The sequence below is a fragment of the Lytechinus pictus genome, chromosome 12 (genome assembly GCF_037042905.1).
Source record: "Lytechinus pictus isolate F3 Inbred chromosome 12, Lp3.0, whole genome shotgun sequence".
In the NCBI taxonomy this organism is placed as follows: domain Eukaryota; kingdom Metazoa; phylum Echinodermata; class Echinoidea; order Temnopleuroida; family Toxopneustidae; genus Lytechinus; species Lytechinus pictus.
In genome coordinates, this window is record NC_087256.1 from 2,797,191 (window position 1) to 2,819,839 (window position 22,649).

Genomic DNA, 22,649 nt, shown 5'->3' on the forward strand with positions numbered 1-22,649 from the left:
GACTAGATCCATAAATTTTCAAAGTTATGATAGAAATTCAACAAATACCCCCAACTTGACCAAAGTTCATTGACCCTAAATGACCTTTGACCTTGGTCATGTGAAACTCGAGCAGGATGTTCACTAATACTTGATTAACTTTATGCCCAAGTTTCATAAACTAGGTTCATATACTTTCTAAGTTATGATGTCATTTCAAAAACTTAACCTTCGGTTAAGATTTCGAAAATAATTCTCCCAACATGGTCTAAGTTCATTGACCCTAAATGACCTTTGACCTTGATCATGTGACCTGAAACTCAGGCAGGATGTTTAGTAATACTTGATTACTCTTATGTCCAAGTTTCATGAACTAGGTCCATATACATTCTAAGTTATGATGTCATTTCAAAAACTTAACCTTAGGTTAAGATTTGATGTTGACGCCGCCACCGTCGGAAAAGCGGCGCATATAGTCTCGCTCTGCTATGCAGGCGAGACAAAAATCGTCTTTGGAAGAACTCAACACTAGCAGTAAGTTTTAACCCTTTCCACTGCTTTATGCATTGTCTTGAATTTCAAAGGGTCTGTAAAAGCATAACAAATCAGTCTTTGCTTTGATTTATTGTTTACTCAAAAAAGAAATGGTGATCATCTATCCAATAATAACACACTGTACATTGGCAACAAAATGAAACAAAATCAATGTAAACAAGTGGAATGCCTCTGGCCGTCTCACCTGCATCACGCGATTCAATATAGCAGCAGTGCTGATTTTGAAAACTACTATAACTCGCACAAGATGTTCAGTGATACTTGGTTACTCTTATTTCCACGTTTTATGAACTAGACCAATACACTTATAGAGATATGATGGCAATTCAACAAATACCCCCAACGTGGCCAAAGTTCTTTGACCTTACATGACCTTTGACCTTGATCATGTGACCTGAAACTCGCACAGGATGTTCAGTGATACTTGATTACTATTATGTCCAAGTTTTATGAACTAGACTAACACACTTTCAAATTTATGGCTGTAATTCAACAAATACCCCAATTTGGCCAAAGTTCATTGACCCTAAATGACCTTTGACCTTGATCATGTGACCTGAAACTTGCACAGGATGTTCAGTAATACTTGATTACTATTATGTCCAAGTTTCATGAATCAGATCCATAAACTTTCAAAGTTATGATGGTAATTCAACAGATACCCCCAATTCGGCCAAAGTTCATTGACCCTAAATGACCTTTGACCTTGGTCATGTGACGTGAAACTCATGCAGGATGTTCAGTGATACTTGATTAACCTTATGTATAAGTTTCATGAACTAGGTCCATATATTTTCTAAGTTATGATGACATTTCAAAAACTTAACCTTAGGTTAAGATTTTGATGTTGATTCCCCCAACATGGTCTAAGTTCATTGACCCTAAATGACCTTTGACCTTGGTCATGTGACATGAAACTCAGGCAGGATGTTCAGTAATACTTGATAAACCTTATGGCCAAGTTTCATGAACTAGGTCCATATACTTTCTAAGTTATGCTGTCATTTCAAAAACTTAACCTCAGGTTAAGATTTGGTGTTGACGCCGCCGCCGCCGTCGGAAAAGCGGCGCCTATAGTCTCACTCTGCTATGCAGGTGAGACAAAAATGGAAATTAGCAAAATTTCATTATTTTTCATTATCATTGATATCAACTTGTTGCCATATCATATATTTTGAAATGGAAAGAAAAAATAATGAACATTGTCAATTTCATAAGAAAAAGCAGATAGATTTTGATCTTGTGAAAGCTACATACCTAAATAAGATAATCAAACATACGGAGACATGGTAATAACCTTCCTACCTTTAGCTTGTCTAGCAGCCAGGGCAGTCCCTGTCAGTCTATCTAGGGGTATCAACATCTCTATGATCAGACCTTCTAGCATGCACTCCACAATCTGAGTCTAGAAGCAAAAGGGTATAAAACGTAATTAGTTGTTATATCAGTAAGTGAAGTAACATACAAATAATATCAAAACAAAAATATCTTAAGTGTGAATAATCCATGTAGGAATAATTTCATTGAGATCATTGGAAATAGAGTCACTATTTAATATGCAAAATATCTGTGACCTGTTTCATAAACTTGTTACAATAACAAATTTGCAATATCAGTTTGAAGCTACTGAAATAATTTGATTTGATTGGCTGATAGTGAATTAGATATGGAAATTGTGCATTTGTTATTATAACCAATCTTTTTTAAATGAGACACTGGGAAATTATATCACCCAATTTAGCTTATCAATACAGTACATCAGATTGATTCAAATCTGGATGAAATTTTAACAAACCTTAACAATCCATTCTCTCTGCAGTAAATTTATCCTCTGAAGCCTAAAGCCATCTGCTGATGATCCCTGCCCCTTCAAAGTGGTTGCCATGGAAATGGCTGACGTTGCAAGCGATGACGTACAATTCTCCATTTCTTTCAAGGTCTTGTTAAGGTCCAACTCTTTAGCAGTATCACCACAACTTTAAATGACAAAAGGGAACATATTTGGAGCTGAGATTCAGTTTCAAAAATAGCATTTTCTTTTCTGGAAAATCTGGATTGCTATTTTGGATTAGTAGAAAATAGAGATTCATTTTGTTCAAATTTAGACTGGTACAGATGATAGAGATGGAATGTATTTATGCTGTTTACAATGAATTTTCATATTTATTCTGGTTATATTTCAGACATTATATAATCAAGCCCTTAACAGCTGCTTGGCTGCCTCTCTTCAACTTTAACTAATTTTGCTGAAAATTGTGAATTGTTTTAGAGTTTTATTTTGAATGAGCAACTCTCTTTCTTAACTTTTCCACCTTTTTCAAAGAGCGGATACAGCTGCATTTGGCAATGATATGCACTATATAAGCACATTGGCTTTATTACAATTATTATCTTCAATATCTTGCATTATTATGTATCTTGTATCAAGTATCTTGTATTTTCTTTCTACTGTAATGTTTAGTTTATTTATTATATCTCTATCTATTATATCTGTGTTGAGCTGCTACATCATTATGTACATTGTTTATTGAAATGTTATATTGTATTTATGTTGTGTTTATCAGCCTATTTTGATTGGCTTGTGAAATAAAGATGATATAAAATAAATTAGGAAAATCATTCATTGTGACTTACGAGGGTAAAAAAGAGCAATACAAATAAATGCTAACCTTGTAATAGCTTTTCTAGATTGCTCCATCAACTTCTTACACCTCACATTCAGACCTTTGACCTCTAGCATGACCTGATCTTCTTGACCTGACATGATTGCAGTTGCTATGCCAACAAGCTCTCTTGACCTTCGACCCATGATGACATCATCCAGTGTTACTTGTAGTTCCATAGTGCTGACGGACCAGCTCAGGGTGAGACTCTCCAATCTGTCTGCAAGTTCACGATCATCTGAGAAAAAGAAAATTGAAAGAATCAAATGAATGGTCTATCATAAGATATGCTTCCTACGAGTCAATAGCATTTTAATCCCACAAAAGAACATTAGAATAGTATTTGTTGATTGCTTGTATGAAATTTAAGAAATTATCAAGAACATTCCTGAATCTCTTATCCAATATCAAAAACAGAATAAGGGTATAAATGTTGTCAAGGATCATGGTAAATTTTATGAATGCCCTGACGTGATTAGCATGCTTCCATAAAATCCTTACTGGATTTTTAGAACAAAATATAATTTCCATTCAATATGAACGATAATATAAGAACTAATTGAGAAAATATAAACACACTGATTGCAAGGTGCAACATTTTGATGATGCCACTAAAACCAGGAATTAATTTTGTTTCTATCCCTCAAAGGAGGGGTAAAACAGCCATGAATCTTAACCTAAGTATTCACTTAAGCATTTATCAGTTTGGAAATTATAATTTTTCATGATCTTATCAAGCTTTAACCCTATCTAGGCCGGGGTATTTTGGGAGTTCATATGGCTGGGGGGGGGGGGGGGCCTGGGAGGCCCCCCCTTGAGATCTCGGCGATCGCGCCAAAAATTGGCACGCGGGTTGTCTTGGACATAATCTACAAAATTGTATAGTAATTTATTTCATGCAAATTGCTATTAAGTGATTATGCTAATTTATGCGTAATCAGTATGCAAAATCATAATTTATTCCTCCAACTCCCTAAATAAACTCCAAATGTTCTAATTTTTGGAATAGAAACTCTTTGTTGTGTTCTTAGCAAGTGTTCATGAACAAAATTGCGATATCAGATCATTTTCTTATGTATTTTATTGTTTTTTGCAATTTATTATGTAATTCTTTGTTTTTTTAACCTTTTGTTTTTCATTGTTTTTTCAATGAAATTTGTTGGGGACTCTTCTGAGACCACAAAAAGCATAAAATAAATACATTTAGACCAGCAAAACTAAAAATAATCATACATTTATGATTTTTGGTTGAAAACACAATTTGCATTGACTTTGTACACAAAATCACGTTTTTGAGCAATTTTTGGTCTGACATGCACTTACATAATGTGGCGTAATTTCGGAACCACGTAACCGGGTGACGCAAAATTGGTCTCAAAAGTTGCGCAAGACTTGAAAGTAAAAAGTCCGCGAGCGGCGCGGTCAAAAAAATTCGCGCGGTGAAAATATTGTGCGAATTGTTGAGGGGGGGGCCTCTGAGGCCCCCCCCCCTGGCCCAGATAGGGTTAACCCTAAATAGACTGGGCTATTTTGACGCCTAAGAAGACTGGGGGGGGGGCTGATTCAGCCCCCTTATGATCTCTGCCGTCGATCGCGACGAAAATTGGCACGCGCATTACCCATGGCATTATCTACAAAACTATAATATCAAATTCTGCGAAAAATCTCATGGCTCATTAATTATGCTAATTTATGCGTAAAATCATAAGTTTGCTCCAATTAACAAAATAATGCCCCTAAAAATGCTAATTTTTTTCACATACGCTTTAAAGGCATCTGATCAAATTTATTTCAAAAAAATGTCAACATCACATTTAGTTTCTTGTGTATTTTATTGTTTTCTAAATTTCTTATGTATTTCTCTGTTTTTTTACTTTTTGTTTTTTATTGCTTTTTCCATGGAAATTGTCGGGGACTTTATTTTGACCATAAACAAGATAAATTTAATTGATGTTAAGCAGTACAAGGAAAAATAATGATACATTTGATGAGTTTTGGCTAAAACACTATTTGCATTGGATTTGTACACAAATTCAAGTTTTTGAGCAATTTTGGATCTGCATGCACTTACGAAATGTTGCATAATTTCAAAAACCGCGTACCCATGGGTCACAATTTTGGTCTCAAAAGTTGCGCGAGACTGGAAATGAAAAAGTCAGTGAGCGACGGGGTCAAAAAATCTCGCGCGGTGGATTTATAGCGAAAAATGTAGAGGAGGGGGGGCTTAATCAGCCCCCCAGTCTTCTTAGGGTTAATACTTTCAAAATGCTTTTTTGAAATATGGATTGATCAGTGTTAACAACATAAAGCCATAAGAGGTAATGTACCAGAGGTGAGGCACAAACCCTACCTGTGCTTATTAAACACTCATTGGCCAAAGAGTGTAGGTCATGGGTCACCCTGGACCAATCAGAAGCCTTGCTCTGTAACTGTTGAATATGCATGGCATGTGTGGGTGTGTCTCCCCCGTCTGCAGCCTGTAGTGATTCCTTCCAGCCCACGGTGACACTTATCAATCTCATCACATCAGTTTTCACAGCATTTACCTGCTCAATCTGTACAAGGAAGAAAATCACGATAATAAAATTGTATATGTAGAATTTACAAACAAATAAAATACAGTACATAATTCACAAGAGCTTATTTACCCTGTTTCAAATAGAACATAAACAGGAAAAAAAAAAAAAGAAGTATATTTACATCTGATCTCCTATATGTGGGACCCTCATTCAATCACAACTCTTTCTGACATGGAGGTTATTAGGTTAAGAAAAAATATGAAGATCAATGAAACATATCTAAATCATATATTCAATAACAAATAAAGAGTAGAATGCAGGCGTAGGCCTAGGTCACATTAACAGAGAGGTCATTCATATGGGAATCTACCTTCTTGGACCATAATACAAAGCACTTTCAAATATCAAAATATAATTCATTCACTTTTACTAATTTATTTGCTCACGGTTTATACCTGTGACTGCAATGTTGTCATGTGATCATTCCCATCATGCCTTGACACCATATTGCATGATTCCCCATGCCAACCAATCAGCTCTCTTGATTCTGCAGCCACCTGGGTCATGTGACTACTCCATTTTTCTGCTCTGATCACAGCATCTGCTTTGTCACTGCTGTTGCCATGGAGAGATGATTCAAAATGGTGGATGAGGTCAGCTGTCATCTTCTGGAGGTCGTTGACCTTGGCATCAATCGATCTGGTAAGAGTAGTAAATCACAATTCAAATTACAAGTCTGTTTAAGATTACAGACAATCAGTAATCATTAAGATTTATGACTTGTGTTCATAAAAATTGATTTTTTTTTCTGTAGCACTAATAAATAGCTCAATCACAGCTCAATTCTTATTCAATTGTTCATGTAATATCTTCTGAGGTATTCATTTACGAGTAATTTACTCTACACTAAAACTAACGTCAAGAATACTATGCTCAATGTAGCCGAATAGACATGTTATGATTTGTGCATATCAATTTTACCTCCTTCTTCAAAATTTGAGAAATAAAATCTAAATTTTGTTTTTTTCTAAATCAAGGACAGTGTACTTTAAGCAACACACTATGTATACAATGAAAACTGATTGATGTACTTTAACTGCTTGACAGTTGAACACACAAATATTCACCTCTACACAACAAACCTGAATTTCTGGTCATCAAGTTTCAAATTCCGCATCCTTGTCACTAAACGGCAGTACAGGTCAACTTTCTCCCTCGTTTTCTGACACAGCAAGACAACCTGATCACGTTGGTTTGTAAACAACGCCCTCATCAGTTCATTCATTGGATAGGCCATGTCTAGTCTACGAATCATATCTAAAATAAAAGTATTGAATGGAAGATAGGAATAACGATGCAAAGTACTATAAAGGAAAGACACCATGGTTACCTAACAATTATCTTTTGTAGTCTTGAATGTTTTGAACAAGGCATTTGCCAAGCTCTAAATGACAGTTTCTAGCTCATTTTATGAGCTAGTTATGATAGTTATTCTTATATCATAATACATATAATTTTTTGCATATGAATGCTTCGTTATTAACTACATGAGCTGCTTATCACTAGCGAGTGACTTTTTTTAGTCAGATATATTTAAACGATTGGCAATGTCAAATCATGAGGGGGGGACCCTAAAATTTGGGCACCCAGATTACCTTGATGCTTCAACGAATTGACTACAAGTATATTCACACCATCGTTTCGCATTTGCATCAGCTCTCGATCTATGGTCCAAATGAATATTCATGAATTGAGCTGCAATTTCCGCGCATGTGTAATTCGTGTTGAAAATGTTTTGGAATTGCCAGTGAATTAATATGTGTGAGGAAACTGATACTGGCTCTAAATCACCAATTTTGAAACTGATAGAAGCATGGAAAAGAAGTAAAGCTTTGTGAAATGTTAGATGAGTTGTTATAAATGAATTGTAAGGTCATTTTGTTGCATGAGTTTTATATTTTTCCCCCATAAAAAGACACCATTGTCACTCGGACTAGCAGAGCAGTTTTGTACCTTGATGTTCGGGTAATGTTAGCGTAGTGTAACGGTAGTGAAGTGGAGTGTAGCCTACATGAACATCACTCGAGGTAGGCAGTACTGGCCCTGGAAGCTTCGGAAGCGGCTTCGCTGCCACAAGCAACACCTTATCCCTGCATACACGAAGTGGCTGATCTAATACGCGACTACCTTCCCCTACCCTAACGTAATCGCTTTGGATGATTAGGTACATAATTCTCTCTGAGGTCGAAAAAATTCTCAATTCACGAACATGACTTTCAGGTCAGGTGACTTGAGGTCAACTCTTAGGTGTGCATTTCCATTGCTGCATATGTATACATATATATATATATATATGTTTAATACAAAATTAAACTCTTTTAATACTATCTTAATAGAAACATTATCTGTTTCAATTGAATTGCCATTTTTTATGGTAAACAATGCTATTTAAAATCTCTTGAACTGAAGATTCGCAAGTGTTCTTACAATTGTAGTGGTAACAAACCTTTTGTAATCTTTCTAGATGGTACTAGGTGATCATCTGCAATCCCATTGCCAATCCCAGCAGCATCTCTATGTCTGGGCTGTATCGATGATGCACCATGTGGAGTAGAGATAGCATCCGAAGGGAGATGGAATGATGGAGTAGAATCTAAGAGGGATAGATACTTGACTGATTTGCTCAAGTAATCCTCAGGGCTGTGGCCCCTGGGTGGCTGTCTGGACTTGGGTGTCAGGTGCAGTCTTTGAGTTGGGGATTCATCAGGAAGACCTTTCAGAAAGTCTGTTGGTGTGATAAACAAGAAGCAAGAATGAGAATTGATTCTAGAATAAAACAGCACTTAAGAAGAGAGGAACTACAAACACGATATCGTAAGTAATCATTAATCTACATCTCTTCAGTATCACTTATACACTATTTTTTTTTGGTTAGCATTCCACATTAATTACTGTGCACACAATAAATCACCTCTGGGCAATTCCGTAAAATATGTACATGTGTGTACATCCAACACATTAGAGGTGGAGCCTCCCTGAAATGTTTTCGCTATTTGCGATATGATCACTTCATTTAGTGAAGTAAGAATGGAAAAAAATAGTACATTGGATGTATGAAAAGGTTGGGTATTTGTATGGAGTTGTTGTCCTATATCCAAGTAAACATCTAAATACTTATCTCTATGATGTAAGTAGACTTGAACACTGGCCCCATACTTACCCAATGACTCTTGACTGGTTGTGACCTGATGACCTCTGACCTGCCCTCTAAGAGGACTAAGAATATCAGGATGGTTAGAAATGTCTAATCCAGAGTACAGGTTGTGAACACACTGAAGGAGATGATAGTTATGCTCTGAAAGGGCCGTCATCGCTCTTTTGTTCTTGATGTTACCCACTAGGTAATGACCACCATTCTTGACCAGAGGGAGGGCTAATAAAATGAATGGGAAAAGAGAGATGTAAAGTGGGATAATTGTGCAAAACACCAAATATGGCCATCAGTGACCAGTATCCTTTGTTAATTCATTTTTATACCATTAACAGGCAGCGCTTTGTAATCTTTTATTAAGCACTATATATGTTACAGTGTTGCATATTATGATATTTATCACTATCATTTTATGGGTTATATAGAATATAATAATGGTGCACTCACCATTCTCGAGCTGAGAGATGAAGATCTGAAGACCGTTTCTATACACCGCATCCTCATTCTTGTCCTGGTGTTGCCTAGCAACCTGTAGAACCCTCTTACAACGTCCAACGATGTTACCAACTGCCTCTGAGAGGAGCTGTGCATCGCTGATCAGACCGGCCTGACGACACTCCTCAACATCCTTTTCAAGGCAGGATTCTGATGAATCAAAGGATAAATTACTACTGCATTAGAATGTTGCTCATACAAATCATCCTGAAACTGCTGAGGTCTGCATGTATGTGTAATTGTCAGTCAGATTCAGGGTTGGCACGTTTTAAACGGTGTGTTTTAAAACATGTTTTAAAACGCGTTTTAAAACACCCGTTTTTTTTACCAAAAAAACGTGTTTTAAAACGCCTCATAGACTTGTGTGTTATAAATATGCATGGTCATGGATGTGATTTTAGATGAATATTTTTTTAATTCTTTTATTTCTTAAGTGGTATATTATTTTCTTCTAACTAAATCTCTTTTTCAACACCACCCTTTCCTTCTTAATCCCCCTTTCTCCATCACTTTGTCATGTTCCTTGAAATCCTCTTGTTCAATTGTGCACATCAATCTATAGAATATTCTCATTATAACAAACATCTGAGTGTTGTGCTCACTTTTTAGACAGGGAAAGAAACACTATTTAAAATAAGCTCAAATGTGTAATAGTAGTACTTGAATGAATGGAGGAGTTGCAAAAGCATAAAATACTTTACAAATAGACTGAAAAAATTGACATTGTATTCTTGAGGTACATACAAAAGCAGGTGAAACTTTGTGCTTCGTAAAGATGAAGAAAAGTAGTTTAATTCAGTATAAGATTGTCAGCTAGCAAACCTTAAAGGACAAGTCCACCCCAAGAAAAATACATGTATATGCTGAAAATTTCTTTAAAATCGGATGTAAAATGATAAAGTTATGACATTTTAAAGTTTTGCTTAAAAAAATTATGCAAAACAATTAGATATCTTGGTCGGTATGCAAATGAGGGGACTAATGACATCACTCACTCACTATTTATTTTGTATTTCGTTATTTTCTCATTGTCATGTGAAATAAAGTTTTATTCCTCCCTGAACATGTGGAACTACCATTGTTTTAAACATTTTTGGGGTCAGTCAAGTAGGTCATTATTATCAAATCTGTAAAAATTGAAATTGTATTGTTCAAACAATAAAAAACAAAATAAATAGTGAGGAACATCATCGACTCTTTCATTTGCATATCACTGAGATGGTTGGTATTACTGTTTTGTGAAAAATAAGCGAAACTTTAAAGTGTCATACATGTAACTTATTTCACATTTGATTTTGATGAAATTTTCAGCATTATGCTTGTTTGAATTTTCTCTGATTAAAATCAACATTTTTCTGGGGTGGACTTGACCTTTAACCCTAACAATCCCAGGGGCCCCCTAAAAATTTTCTATTATGAATCCATGAGCACGACAGGGCCACGCCATATTGTTCAAGACTATTTTGGGGATGCATGCATGGGTATGTGATTATGATATTACCCAAGTGCATGTCAGACCCCGAATTGCTCAATAACGTGATTTAATGTATAAAGCCAATGTGAATTTTTTGCCAACATTCGTACCTGTACCAATATTTGTACATGATTGGAAAACTATCGCCAATAATTTCCATTAAAAAAAAACCTAACCAAAAAAAAATGTTCATAAGAAATATATAAAAAAAGTTAAAACAAACACTAAAAAACATTTTGATTAGAAATCTTCAATAAAAGAAATAAGGGCTTTATTTATAGATTTAAACCCAAACTTGTATTTCATGCACTAAAATTGGTTTAATTTATTAAAATGAAATGAAGAATATTGATTAAATGAAATCAAGCTTTGAAAGCCCATAGTCTTTAGATTATGTCATTTTCTTACATTGTGCAAATTCTTCTCACCCCCTAGATTGACAAGACTCAAATGTATGTACATGTATGAGGAATAAACTTATGAAATGTCAATGTACTTTTTTGCATTCAATTTCAATGATTTAGTAATTTTTGGGAAAATATGAACCTTTCTTTTGGAAATTCAGTGAGAAAAATTTTAGTTATCTCTTACTTACTCCAAAAATATATTAAAACATCAAGAGCTTAAATAATACAGTATTAAATGTATAGTTTAATTGATTTACAGAAAATTTCATCGTTCGTTGGGGGAAAAAAACGTTTTAAAACGATTTAAAACGTTTTAAAACAATAAAAAACGTTTTTTTATTTTTTTTTTTATAAAAAACGTTTTTTATTACAACCCTGGTCAGATTTAAAAACTCAATGAAACTCAAAAAGGTGTATATCCAGCTGACAGACCCGATTCTGTGCCGCCAGAAGGAGTTCGTAAGAACCCTTGCGTTATTTTAGCTGCTTCGCTTCAATTTACAGCTGGTACCAAGCCTAAATTGTTTACCTTGACAGCCAATCACGGCTTACCGTTAGCGTCCATTGTCTATTTCGGTTCCATTATATATTGTTCTGCTCTAGCGTTTTAGTCATTCGTGCAATTTTACTGCGATGAGTGCATGTCAAAAAGCTTCAGTATGTCTGTTTCTAAGGCTATTTTACAAACTCAATAATTCAATATTTACTATAAATGATTATGCACAATTTTCAACCCTGAAAGCAAGGAATTGGACACATAATCAATGATATCTTATCCCCCCCTCCAAAAATGATAAGAATGTTTCAGAATTTCCTTTACATGATAAGACACAATAAAAAAGGGAATCATCTACATAAAACTCATCACATCACTTATATACCAATCAATTTCCATCCATCTATTATTCACTCATGAAGCATGGACACAAAGCTGGCCTCCAGGGCACATTATTCTAGACTTAGCTTGAGTCCAAATGTGTCCGAATTTTAGAAGTGAAAATTTACACAAAAATTCTAATCCTATATCATTTCAATTCCATTTATCATTTTAATTCCTCCATTAACATATTTCTTATATCTGCATTCATTTTGAATAAAAACACTTAAAAAAATTATTACTTTTGCTAATTGCTCTCATTTATTATTCTTTCATTTTTTGGAAAGGGTCTAGGATGCAGACTAATCAGTATTGCCTACCTCCTTGTATTTTGTCTCAGTCAACTACTTAATTCATCTTCATGGTCCTGTTTCATAAAAACTTGTTATGATATCAAATGTCAAATTTCTGTAACAAGCTCACTCTCAGCAAATCAAATTGAATGATTTCAGTAGCTATAAACTGCTAATGCAAATTTATTATTTTAACAAGTTTTATGAAACGGGCCCCTGAATATTTTACCTGATACTTCAAGGAACCTTCTTGTCTCTAAAAGAGTGTCTATGATATCCATCAGTTGGTGTAGGGAACTGTGCCACTCTCGCCTTACCAACTTGAGATGTTCAACTGCTCCTTTATTTGTTAGATCTTTCCGTACCGCAAGGCATGATGGGAAGACATCGGCATCTAACTGCTCCATGTTGTTAACAAGAGCAAGGATTTCTTGTCCCTCTTCATAAAAGAAAGATATGCATAATTTACAGGTCATTCTCAAGGGTGTCTAATGAAGATATGTGTAAGTTGAGCATATCCACACAAATGACTCCACACATGGAGAGCCAATGAGATTGCAAAAAGTTTTCATTTTTTTAAACAGAAAAAAAAAGAGTCATTAAATTTGCTCTCTATGAATTGAAGCAAAAAGATATGGTGTTAGTATTTTGGTATGATTTGAGCAAAATATAGACTTGGCAGGAGTCCTACAATATCACCTTAAAATTCTTCTTTATTAATATCAAGCATTATGAAATCAGCTGCTATTTTGGGGATTGTATCTGATCTGGCCTTTCTGTAAATTCTGAAATTGAGCTCTAGTCATGCATATTAATGTCCTAAAATTACATACATTTGGGCCCCATCTTACAAGAGTTTTGATAGATACAAACCAAACTCAGTCTGCGTTTGATCTAAATGTTTGCATTTAGGAGATGGGATTCTTACATCATTCATAATTTTAGTTTGATATGAATCTAACTTGACTTTTTAAGATGGGAGCCAGGTAAGTAATCATTCTTTGTCATTGTGCTTACGATTGCTATCCACACAGCTGGCTGCTACAAAGCTAGCCATCTGAAGAATCCTGTCTGAATGATCATGAAAGGCATCATCCAACGGCTGTAGAAGCTTGGTACAGATAGCCTCCTTCAATGGACCTTTCTCCTGAATAAATGATGAAATTTAGTCTTGTTATGAGCTTGAAAATTGGGAGACAACTTTAAAGATATGCTGGTGTTAGCACTGAAGTATTAGGATCTCTCCAAAAGATGTAAACGGACTCAATTATGCTGAATGTCACATGTGCTAGAAAGCATATATGGGACTGTCGCACTTAAATAATTATTTTCCCTTGTAAAAGAAAGTTTTCATTGACTTTTCATAAAGTTAATGTAAGTTGTACGATGCATTATGTTTATCATATTTCAAATTGCTTTCTAAACTCCAAAATATATATTGCTATGTCTCCAAACTCACGTAAAGAGGAATCAAAGCAAATGTGCACAAGTTGCACCTTCGCATCACCCGACCAGGTCGTGACACGATGGTACGCAAGATCTTCCGGGTTGGGCAGCGTGTCATGACCCGCTATTTATCACGCTGTTTCATGTGGACCTACGTACACCTATAAGTTGAGTGAAATCTAAAGTATTTGTATCTGTAGTGAACACAGAGACGAATACATTGACACACATGATCAGTAAACTGATACGCTGTTCTCGTTCATCCACTCTAAAACTCCATATTATCTGTTAACATGGTGGCAGCTGTGGGATGAAAACCCACGGCATCAAAATAACAGTGCAGATCTATACTGCCTTTCATTTAAAGGCTGTATGATGACATAGGAGTGGAATACTGCTATTGTCAGACTTTTCATTTTACCTTTAATCTCACTGTGGATGTTTTCACTAGCCGATCAAGTGGTTCCGTCGTCTCGGTGAAAGCATCTACCACCTGATGTATGAGGGCGCTCTTCACTAAATTCTCCAAGGTCAGCAGGTCATGGGCTAATCGCTCGCAGGATTTCTTGAAATCCGAGTTGAGTTGGCTGTAGGAGGGGTTGTCACGCAAAGCCTCAAGGTCCTTCATTATTTCTGATCTGAGTTGTAGTATCTGTGATTCAATCACAACTCTCAAATTACATTTCATACATGTACATGTAGATCATATGCAGGTACTGAATCATTCAACACTCTCACTCTCTTCATACAGCAATAACTAACAATTATCATGTTTAAAAACCTTCTTGAGACTTGTTTTCTTAGTAATGCTATTTGAAATGTATGATCTAGTTTGTTATGCACAGTAGAATCATAGTAACTGCACTTTACATAATCATCTTGTAGCCGTCATAGAATCAAACTTTAATGTAGCATGTAATGTTTAATCTATTGTTTGATACTGTGTGCTATCATTTTCATAACTGACTCAGATTTTCACAAGAAAAAAAAACACTTCCCATGGACATAAAAAATGATGTTTGCAGATGAATTAAACTGTTCATGGATGTCATCGTTTAACATGTATCTAATTAATGGCACAAACCTTCATTACTCACCTGTTTGCAAATGGAGACAATTTCGTCTCGGATAGGTTCTCGAGAAGAAGCAGCAACGCTCATTCCATGTCGGACTGTCTGCTCTAAGACAGCTTTAAAACCTTTGTCAAGTTTCAATCGCATGTTGGGTGAAAGTAGCTCCACTAACTATAGAAAATTGTACAACGCCTACTTAGCTTGTTGTACGCGAGCAAATGGGAGGCTGAATGTCAAACATTCGTACCGTTGCACAAAAGACGTACCATCCAAAATGTACCGTCCAAAATGTACCGTTGCACGGCTTTAGGAGGTGACGTCACAATACGATTCAATTCATTGCGCTCAGTAAAAATGCAGGTGCAATACGCGTATAGCCTGCTGGCTAAATGCGCAATGATGCCCGAGGTGTTCGCTTGTGGGATTTTGCTTTTCGCTTTTCATATTTTTGCTCCCTTTTCATAGATTACTGCAGGAAAAACTCTTTGTTTTTTCATAAATTCGCTAAACTCCGAGGCGTTGTACAACACAAATAGCGAATATTCTTATTCGTGCAATGGTGCGAGATTTCGCATTCGGTGAAAGAAAGAAACACTCTATTCAACTCGGCTAACGCCTCGTTGAATAGAGCATCTTTCTTTCACCTCATGCGAAATCTCGCACCATCGCACTCATGCCTATTCGCTATTTGTATATTGATGGGAAAATGGTGGATAATTCACAAATATGGTACAATTCACAGGGAGAAAGCTTACATCACAATGAACTCATCTCTGATATTTTATCATTCATCTCATAAAGTTAATTCAATAAATGTTGCAATATTAGATCGTACTGCTAACAGTCATGCTTCACAGGGTGGAATTCTAGTACACCAATAAAAATTAAATTATAAAAATCATGTGAAAATATCCACAGTATCAATCAAATTTGATACAAAAGTTACCCAAATTTTTTAAGCAAACGAAAAGTTAAACAAGGTGGAACTGCTATATGTATCTCAAAGATCATGCAAATCATTTCGAAATAAACACAATCAAATGAAATGTAACAACATAAAAATTAGGCCTGTCGTGGAACTTCCATTAACTTCTAGTAATAAACTCACTATTTATACCAGGAATTGTAAGAATTAAAATATTTGAAAAAAAATTATCTGAAACAATTCCTTACCTTTTCCATGTTGTGAGCAAATTGCCCCGGTCTGTCTGACGCAGCTGCATTTAGCCCTCTGCTAGAATCCTGTGTTAAAACCTCAGTGATTTGTTTAACACATTCATTTACTTGGTTGCAGGAGTAATCTCGACTAGCCTATTGTAAATAAATTCAAATCAGGTATCCTGAAGGTCAAACAACAGTTTTGATCAGACCTAAAAAATGACTTGACATCGTTTCTCTCATTTTAGCTATTGAGTAGCAAGAAAAGTGTATAATTAAGAAACTGTGATGGTTTTTCATGTCATTCATGATGGATTATATAAAAAAAAAATAGACTGACCCTAATGCAAACATTCATTCTAAATGGTCAGGATGTAATTCACATTAAGATGTAAATCAAAAGAGAGATGTCTATTCTGGGAGCCATGAATGAATTGCCATCTATATTTTATGCGTACAGTAAATCTATGCGTACAGTAAATCTAACAGCCACCCAAAATAAGTAATCATGATACCTTTGCTTGTACATTGGCAGGATACTTGACATAACTTTGCATTGATGAATTGAGAAGGGGCAGCACCCTCTTGAGTCCCGACAGAGCAGTTACTATTCTTTCTTTCTTTTCAGGGTCATTGAGATCCTGTTGTCTCTTGTCACACAGATCACAGAGTATGAGAACAGATTCAGCAAAGTCCTTGGGAGTAAAAAGAAATTACATAAAAGGTGATGATTATGATGACAATGATTATGATGATCTGAATGATGATGATAATACTGTTCTCTTTGTCATTTTATGTTCTGGGGGAAATTTTTTGTTCCGTCAAATTCTCTCCCCCCCCCCCTAACATCGATTTGGTTCCCTTTAAAATCTCCTGCCCCATCATTGATGGGATTAACCATTGTTCTCCCAAGGGTTCTCACTAAAATTTATTTACTATATGGTAGCCTTTAAAACAACAATAATGATGATAAATATTACAATTATCATCATGCTAATTCATAGCTAGTACCACACACTCTACAACGATATAACATTGCTAGACTAGGAGCTTCTAGGCCAGGTAAAATTAATTAGTTGTAGATCTTCAGGATATTTTTTATAATGGGGGGGGGGGATACCACAACCTGATACAGTATGTTATATTTTTTTCCAAAGAAGGCTGCTGCATGTACACTGTACAATACTCTATGGAAGACTTTATTTGCATTACATATCCGCCTACGTATAAAGATCGATCTAAGATATTAAACAAGATACAAACCTTGAATGTTATCACTAATTCCTTCATGGATGCCACAGCTCTGATATATTGTAGTCCCTCTGACACCCAATCACATGTATCTAGGATTCGATTTACCTCTGCTTCATCAGATATAAGGAGCACCTGAATGAGAAAATATATCAATATGATAAATATTTTGGTTTGGAAATTTTTTTATGCTGGTAGGGCAATGCGATCATTTTTTCATTTCAAGCATCATCATGTTTCCATAATACAAATATTAAGCAACATCAACATTAATAAAAATCCATTGCTGGTTCGGCGACCCATGAAAAATGCATAGAAATTCATAACAAGGGCACCAAAAAAAAGTTCAAAGAAATGTAGATGAAAATTCATGAACTACAAATCACTAAATATGCTCATCTTTTACATTTCGAGAAGCCCAATAACTCGGTGAGTTTTGTAATCTAACAATCCTGTATTGGAACCAAGTTGATGTGCTAGTCCATTGCTTCATGCTCTCTTAGCAGTTGATTGCTAATGTTTACAATTTACAACTGATTCTCAGTGACTTCATCTCTTAACTTCTTGCCTTCTAGAATCAGATATTCTAAGTACAAAGTCAATGGGAATCAAAGAGTTCACTAACAAATAGGTTTAACATAGACAGCTGGCAGCCGTCTGCTTCCAGGAGTTTTTTATTCATTTTTATTTCTCCTCGTACACAGACAGCTCGCGATCGTGCAGCCGCCATTAGGGGGTTAAAAATGCAAAATCCCCCGATGGGACTCATCGGTTTTTGTCTTTATTTCATAAAAAATATTTAGAATTTAAAAAGAACTGGACCAAATTAAAGATAATTATTCGGTTTTGGCCTGAAATACACCAAAACGGGGAAAAATTAACTTAAAAGGACAAAAAACAGTGACTTACTTCGGCTGTCACGCAACTTCACTTCCCTGGTTTATCTAAATTTTATACATAAACATATGGCCATTGAGTCCCTGTACAGATCGAGTTAGAACTTCGGTCTCTGTAATTGGTGAGTGGAGCCAACTGAGTTCAGTGGAACAACCAATAAAACAGAGTCCGAAGCTTTTGGTCTAGGTTTAACATACCTTCATTGTAGTCTCCAGCAGTCTCCGTGCAGCAGTTACCATGTTGTCTCTTGCTGGCTCTGATAGGGGTTCTGCCTGTAGGCGCTGTACTGCCATCAACATGCTCCGACCAGCAGCTATGCTTGCGTCACATACCGCAGGCATCTCTCGCTGTAGTTTCTGCAGAGTAAATGGAATGTGTTTATTAAGGAACATTTCTTTTCAATGGATCATTCTTTAAATGTGAAGACTTTTGACTACAGCAAATTGATCAGAAGTTAGAAATTTGGACTAAAATTCATATCTAAACTTGACTTCAACCTGGGTTACTTAATCAGAATACTAGCCACTAGGTGTCCCCTTGTGCAAAACCAATAGAAAAAAGTTTAAAAATGAGAGGTCCCAAAGACTTGGATGCATGAGCCATAATTGTTAATAAATTTTGCATAAAAATATCCAATCGACCGAACAAAGAAAATGCTGCAAAATTCATAGGACGGTGAAAAAATACCTACACCTACATGTAGTGAAAAATAATTCTGGGGTAGTAGCACCCCCAGTGTATATGTATATCAGACTATTCCAGAATCACGATCTACAGGATACAATTCTTCCTTTGCAATGTACATCATATTGTGCCCCAATAAAACAGTAAGTCAACACTTCATTTTCATAAATACCTCATCATCTGTATCTCTTGCCATTTTGTGCCCAACCTGCACAAGTTCTTCTGTAGCTCTCAGGACAGTCTGAGCGAATGGAATAAGATTGGGTAACTTGCCACCTTTCCTCTCTGCAGTCTCATTCAAGATAATAAGCTGAGATACCTACACAGTGTATGGGTAATTGAAGCGATAACAAATCTTCTTAATTATCATTATTAATATTCAACTCATACATAGTGTCTATGGGCTTCAAAAGGACTTGAATGTTATTACCCTGACTTAAACATTTAGAAAATTTACAATGACCTTCAGATAACTAAGCAACAGAAAACAAATAAAGAGTTGCTGATTGAAAACAACAATCTAAACATTCTCATGATGTGATATCCATGGAAAATATTTTCAAATAGCTCATCTGAATTTTAAGTTCCAGTTCTTGCAACACTAGTTTTAATTTTTTTAGTTTTAGTTTGACTAGTCTAGACTCGCAGACCTGTTACTGACTAAATAAACCGACGTCTATGGACAATTACACACACTAGATCAGCCATTCTCAATTACTTTTTTTGAAGCTCCATATTTCTTGTTGAGAATCTGTAATGCTCCACTATCCATTACACAAACCAGCAAAGTATCTCGGAAGGGGTCCAGAGGCACCTGGTGGGGGACGAGGGGGCAGAGCCCCCAGAAGTTTTGGAATATGAGGCCTTTTAAATTGCCCAGAGGGGCTCTAATTAATAACAGAAGAAATACAAATGCCAACAAACTACACATTATTTATTAAAAGAAAAATGATTAGTGACTTTTTCACAACATACCAATGATACCACTAGTTCAGACTGTTCTGCACCAGATCTATTGGCTGAAGCAAGTGGCGTAATGAGTAAAAAAAACTTGAGGGGGCTAGATATAGCAGCTGAAGCAAAAATGTTGAAATTTTCAATACAAAAATCTATATTTTGACATTATATTAAGAAAATAATACAATATTCCACTCCTTCCCTTTCTTTTTCTCCTTTTTTTTTCTTGGCCATGAAACATGTGGGGCCCCCCAATCCCCACCCCTATCTGTACGCCAGTGGCTGAAGTTACAGTCCCTGATTTTGCAAGGGATGAAAATCGGGCGTTGCACTCATCATGGTTGCACTGCACTAACGCCCCAAACTACGCCCCCCTCTCTCTCTACAACTCACGTGCAGTATCATTCATTCAGTTCATGTTAAGCAAGAGTGCATGCAGGCAACCACGGCAGGCAATACAGCATATTTTACTTTTACAACTTCGGATTTTAATCGGCTTCGGAAACAAAGTTTCTGCTTGTTATGTCCGAAATTCATTATCTTTTATGATCAGGATGTTCTTTGAATATCATATCATTTGATGTTTAACTCTTAACCAAAACGTATACTCTGGAAATGCAAAATTATTCGCCGTAGAAATAGAAATCCTACAGCGGGGCTTTCAAATCACTTGTGTGGCACATAAATTTTGTACAGCATTGAATAAATAAAAAGGAGAACACCATCGATCCTCCATAATAGGGATTATCTAGTGCTAAATTGGACAAAATTTGAGGAAATCAATTAGCACTTAAGTGTCAAGTAAAGAGTTTTTGTTTTCTCTTTGTATTAAAATGATCACCAAATCCTCATTTCCAGGTTACTGGTAGATATATTTTTTCTCCCCAATTTTTCCTTACTTTTATTTTATTTTTTATACCGGCTCCCAAGCGCCACTCCTCAAGGCTCGGTGCGCCAAAAGTGGCGCGCGCGCCACCATTTGAGAATCCCTGCACTAGATCCTGCTCGAAAATTTGACGGAATAAAGCCATATTTTGGTATGTATTTCCACTCCCCCATGTTCTATATAGGGCTAGATATATTATTCTGAACCTTCTCCATGTTTTTATTTTCAATTTTAGTGGGGGTGCATATGGAACTCTTGCCCAACTTCATGACAATTTTTAAAATGTGCGCAAATTATGGTCACCCCATCATCATCATACAACAAGCACGAGAGATACGGTACTGAGCACTCCCTAGACCAAAAGCTTCAGTCTCTGTATTTTGGTTGTTCCGCTGAACTACGTTGGCTCCACTCACCATACATAGACTGAAGGGGATGGGGCCCTGTACCTACAGCCAACGTATAGTGAACTAGCGTTTTATAGATCGCGATTTAAAACTGTTTTTTAAGCAAAATTGAAAGTTTCATGGTTTCCATTATCAGGGAAATATAAAAAACTTAAGTAATTGCATACCTTGGGCCGGAGTTATTGAAAAAAATCATCTGGATGATTGAGAAATCTGTCATCTAAGACATTTTCACCTGACCTGACGGTTTTTCTTGCAAGTTGCCATCTTGAATGACGTCATTATCGTTATTAACTTAATGTCTCGAATCGATATATCGCGATTATAACTAGTACTAGTACTAGTATAAGTAGTATCGTTTATCTTCGGTTTCGTTCGCATATGGAGCAGATCGTATAATATCGAAAGCAATATCGATATCACATTCGTGATTGTTGACGTTCGTTTGTAAATATTTTATAGTGTGGCTGCCATTTTGACCATTTTTATCGTGTTCAACCCAATTAAACATCGGTAAAGTATATTTTTCATGCCTTTTTCATCTATATCGTTTAAAGTATTGAAATGTTGGAATATCATCAATTAAAAGTTTGTTGTTTAGGCCTAGGCCTATACATCCTTAGATTGTAAATTCGATGTGTAAAATTACATCAAACTTTGGACTGTGAATTGACAAAAGGGAGGGAATGAGAACACATGCGAGCCCACACGTACACCCTACCGTCGGTAAATGGGGATTACAGTAAAATGTCAGAAATTGTTGAATAAATCCCCAGAAACGACGGTTATTCCTGTCTAAGCACTCCCTAGCTTCTGGCGTACCCGCAACTATTGGCGGCCGGCCCGCTGAGCATACCGTACCTGTGCTGCAATTGGAGCGAGAGCCCTCTCAATCGAACGAGTTTGAAATTGAATTGTTGAATAGACACCCTTTCCATGACGGCTTCTATCTTCCACTTCTTTACGATGAATCGAAGACTTTGCCCTTTTATTTCTGGAGGAAGACCGTTCAAACATTTTTTCAATGGTACCTTATATTTTAAAATGTCTTCGAGTCTGGCATTATTACCGCATTATTTATTCTCGAAGCGTTGTCAAGGCACTCTAGCGTCGCGTCGTCCCCCCCCCGAAAAATGTAGATTCGACTCGACTGATTGACGAGACACACGCACTTCCGGGATCCCCCACCCCTACCCCTCCCCCAACGGTCAAATCGTCACGATCACACCGGCACCCCATGGACCTGGTAGTAGGTCCATGACATAGAGATGTCTCTATGGCGGAAATCCCAGGGGGACAGGGGGGACGTGTCCCCCCTACTCAAAATAGTAGGGGGGACACAATATCAAATGTCCCCCCTACTATTTTTTGTCTTTTATGATGGTAAGAAATACATCATTCTAAATCGAAATAAAAC

The 22,649-nt window shown here is 36.2% G+C and overlaps 1 protein-coding gene across 1 annotated transcript in view; it reads right to left on the bottom strand.

The window, feature by feature from the left end:
- LOC129273364 (uncharacterized) overlaps nt 1-22,385 on the bottom strand; it is a 40,638-nt gene extending 18,253 nt beyond the window's left edge. Inside the window, exons 1-19 of the mRNA XM_054910391.2 lie at nt 22,094-22,385; nt 19,155-19,301; nt 18,496-18,654; nt 17,414-17,536; nt 16,666-16,845; nt 16,166-16,303; nt 15,017-15,163; nt 14,341-14,571; nt 13,491-13,620; nt 12,703-12,912; nt 9,375-9,572; nt 8,937-9,149; nt 8,223-8,501; nt 6,859-7,033; nt 6,172-6,415; nt 5,548-5,752; nt 3,204-3,435; nt 2,330-2,510; nt 1,840-1,939 (exon numbers count right to left, since the gene is read on the bottom strand). Of these exons, the coding sequence (XP_054766366.2) occupies nt 1,840-1,939; nt 2,330-2,510; nt 3,204-3,435; nt 5,548-5,752; nt 6,172-6,415; nt 6,859-7,033; nt 8,223-8,501; nt 8,937-9,149; nt 9,375-9,572; nt 12,703-12,912; nt 13,491-13,620; nt 14,341-14,571; nt 15,017-15,163; nt 16,166-16,303; nt 16,666-16,845; nt 17,414-17,536; nt 18,496-18,654; nt 19,155-19,301; nt 22,094-22,249 (3,448 nt within the window). The 5' untranslated portion in view covers nt 22,250-22,385. The remainder of the gene's footprint in view (nt 1-1,839; nt 1,940-2,329; nt 2,511-3,203; nt 3,436-5,547; nt 5,753-6,171; nt 6,416-6,858; nt 7,034-8,222; nt 8,502-8,936; nt 9,150-9,374; nt 9,573-12,702; nt 12,913-13,490; nt 13,621-14,340; nt 14,572-15,016; nt 15,164-16,165; nt 16,304-16,665; nt 16,846-17,413; nt 17,537-18,495; nt 18,655-19,154; nt 19,302-22,093) is intronic.
- Nucleotides 22,386-22,649: the final 264 nt, after the last annotated feature.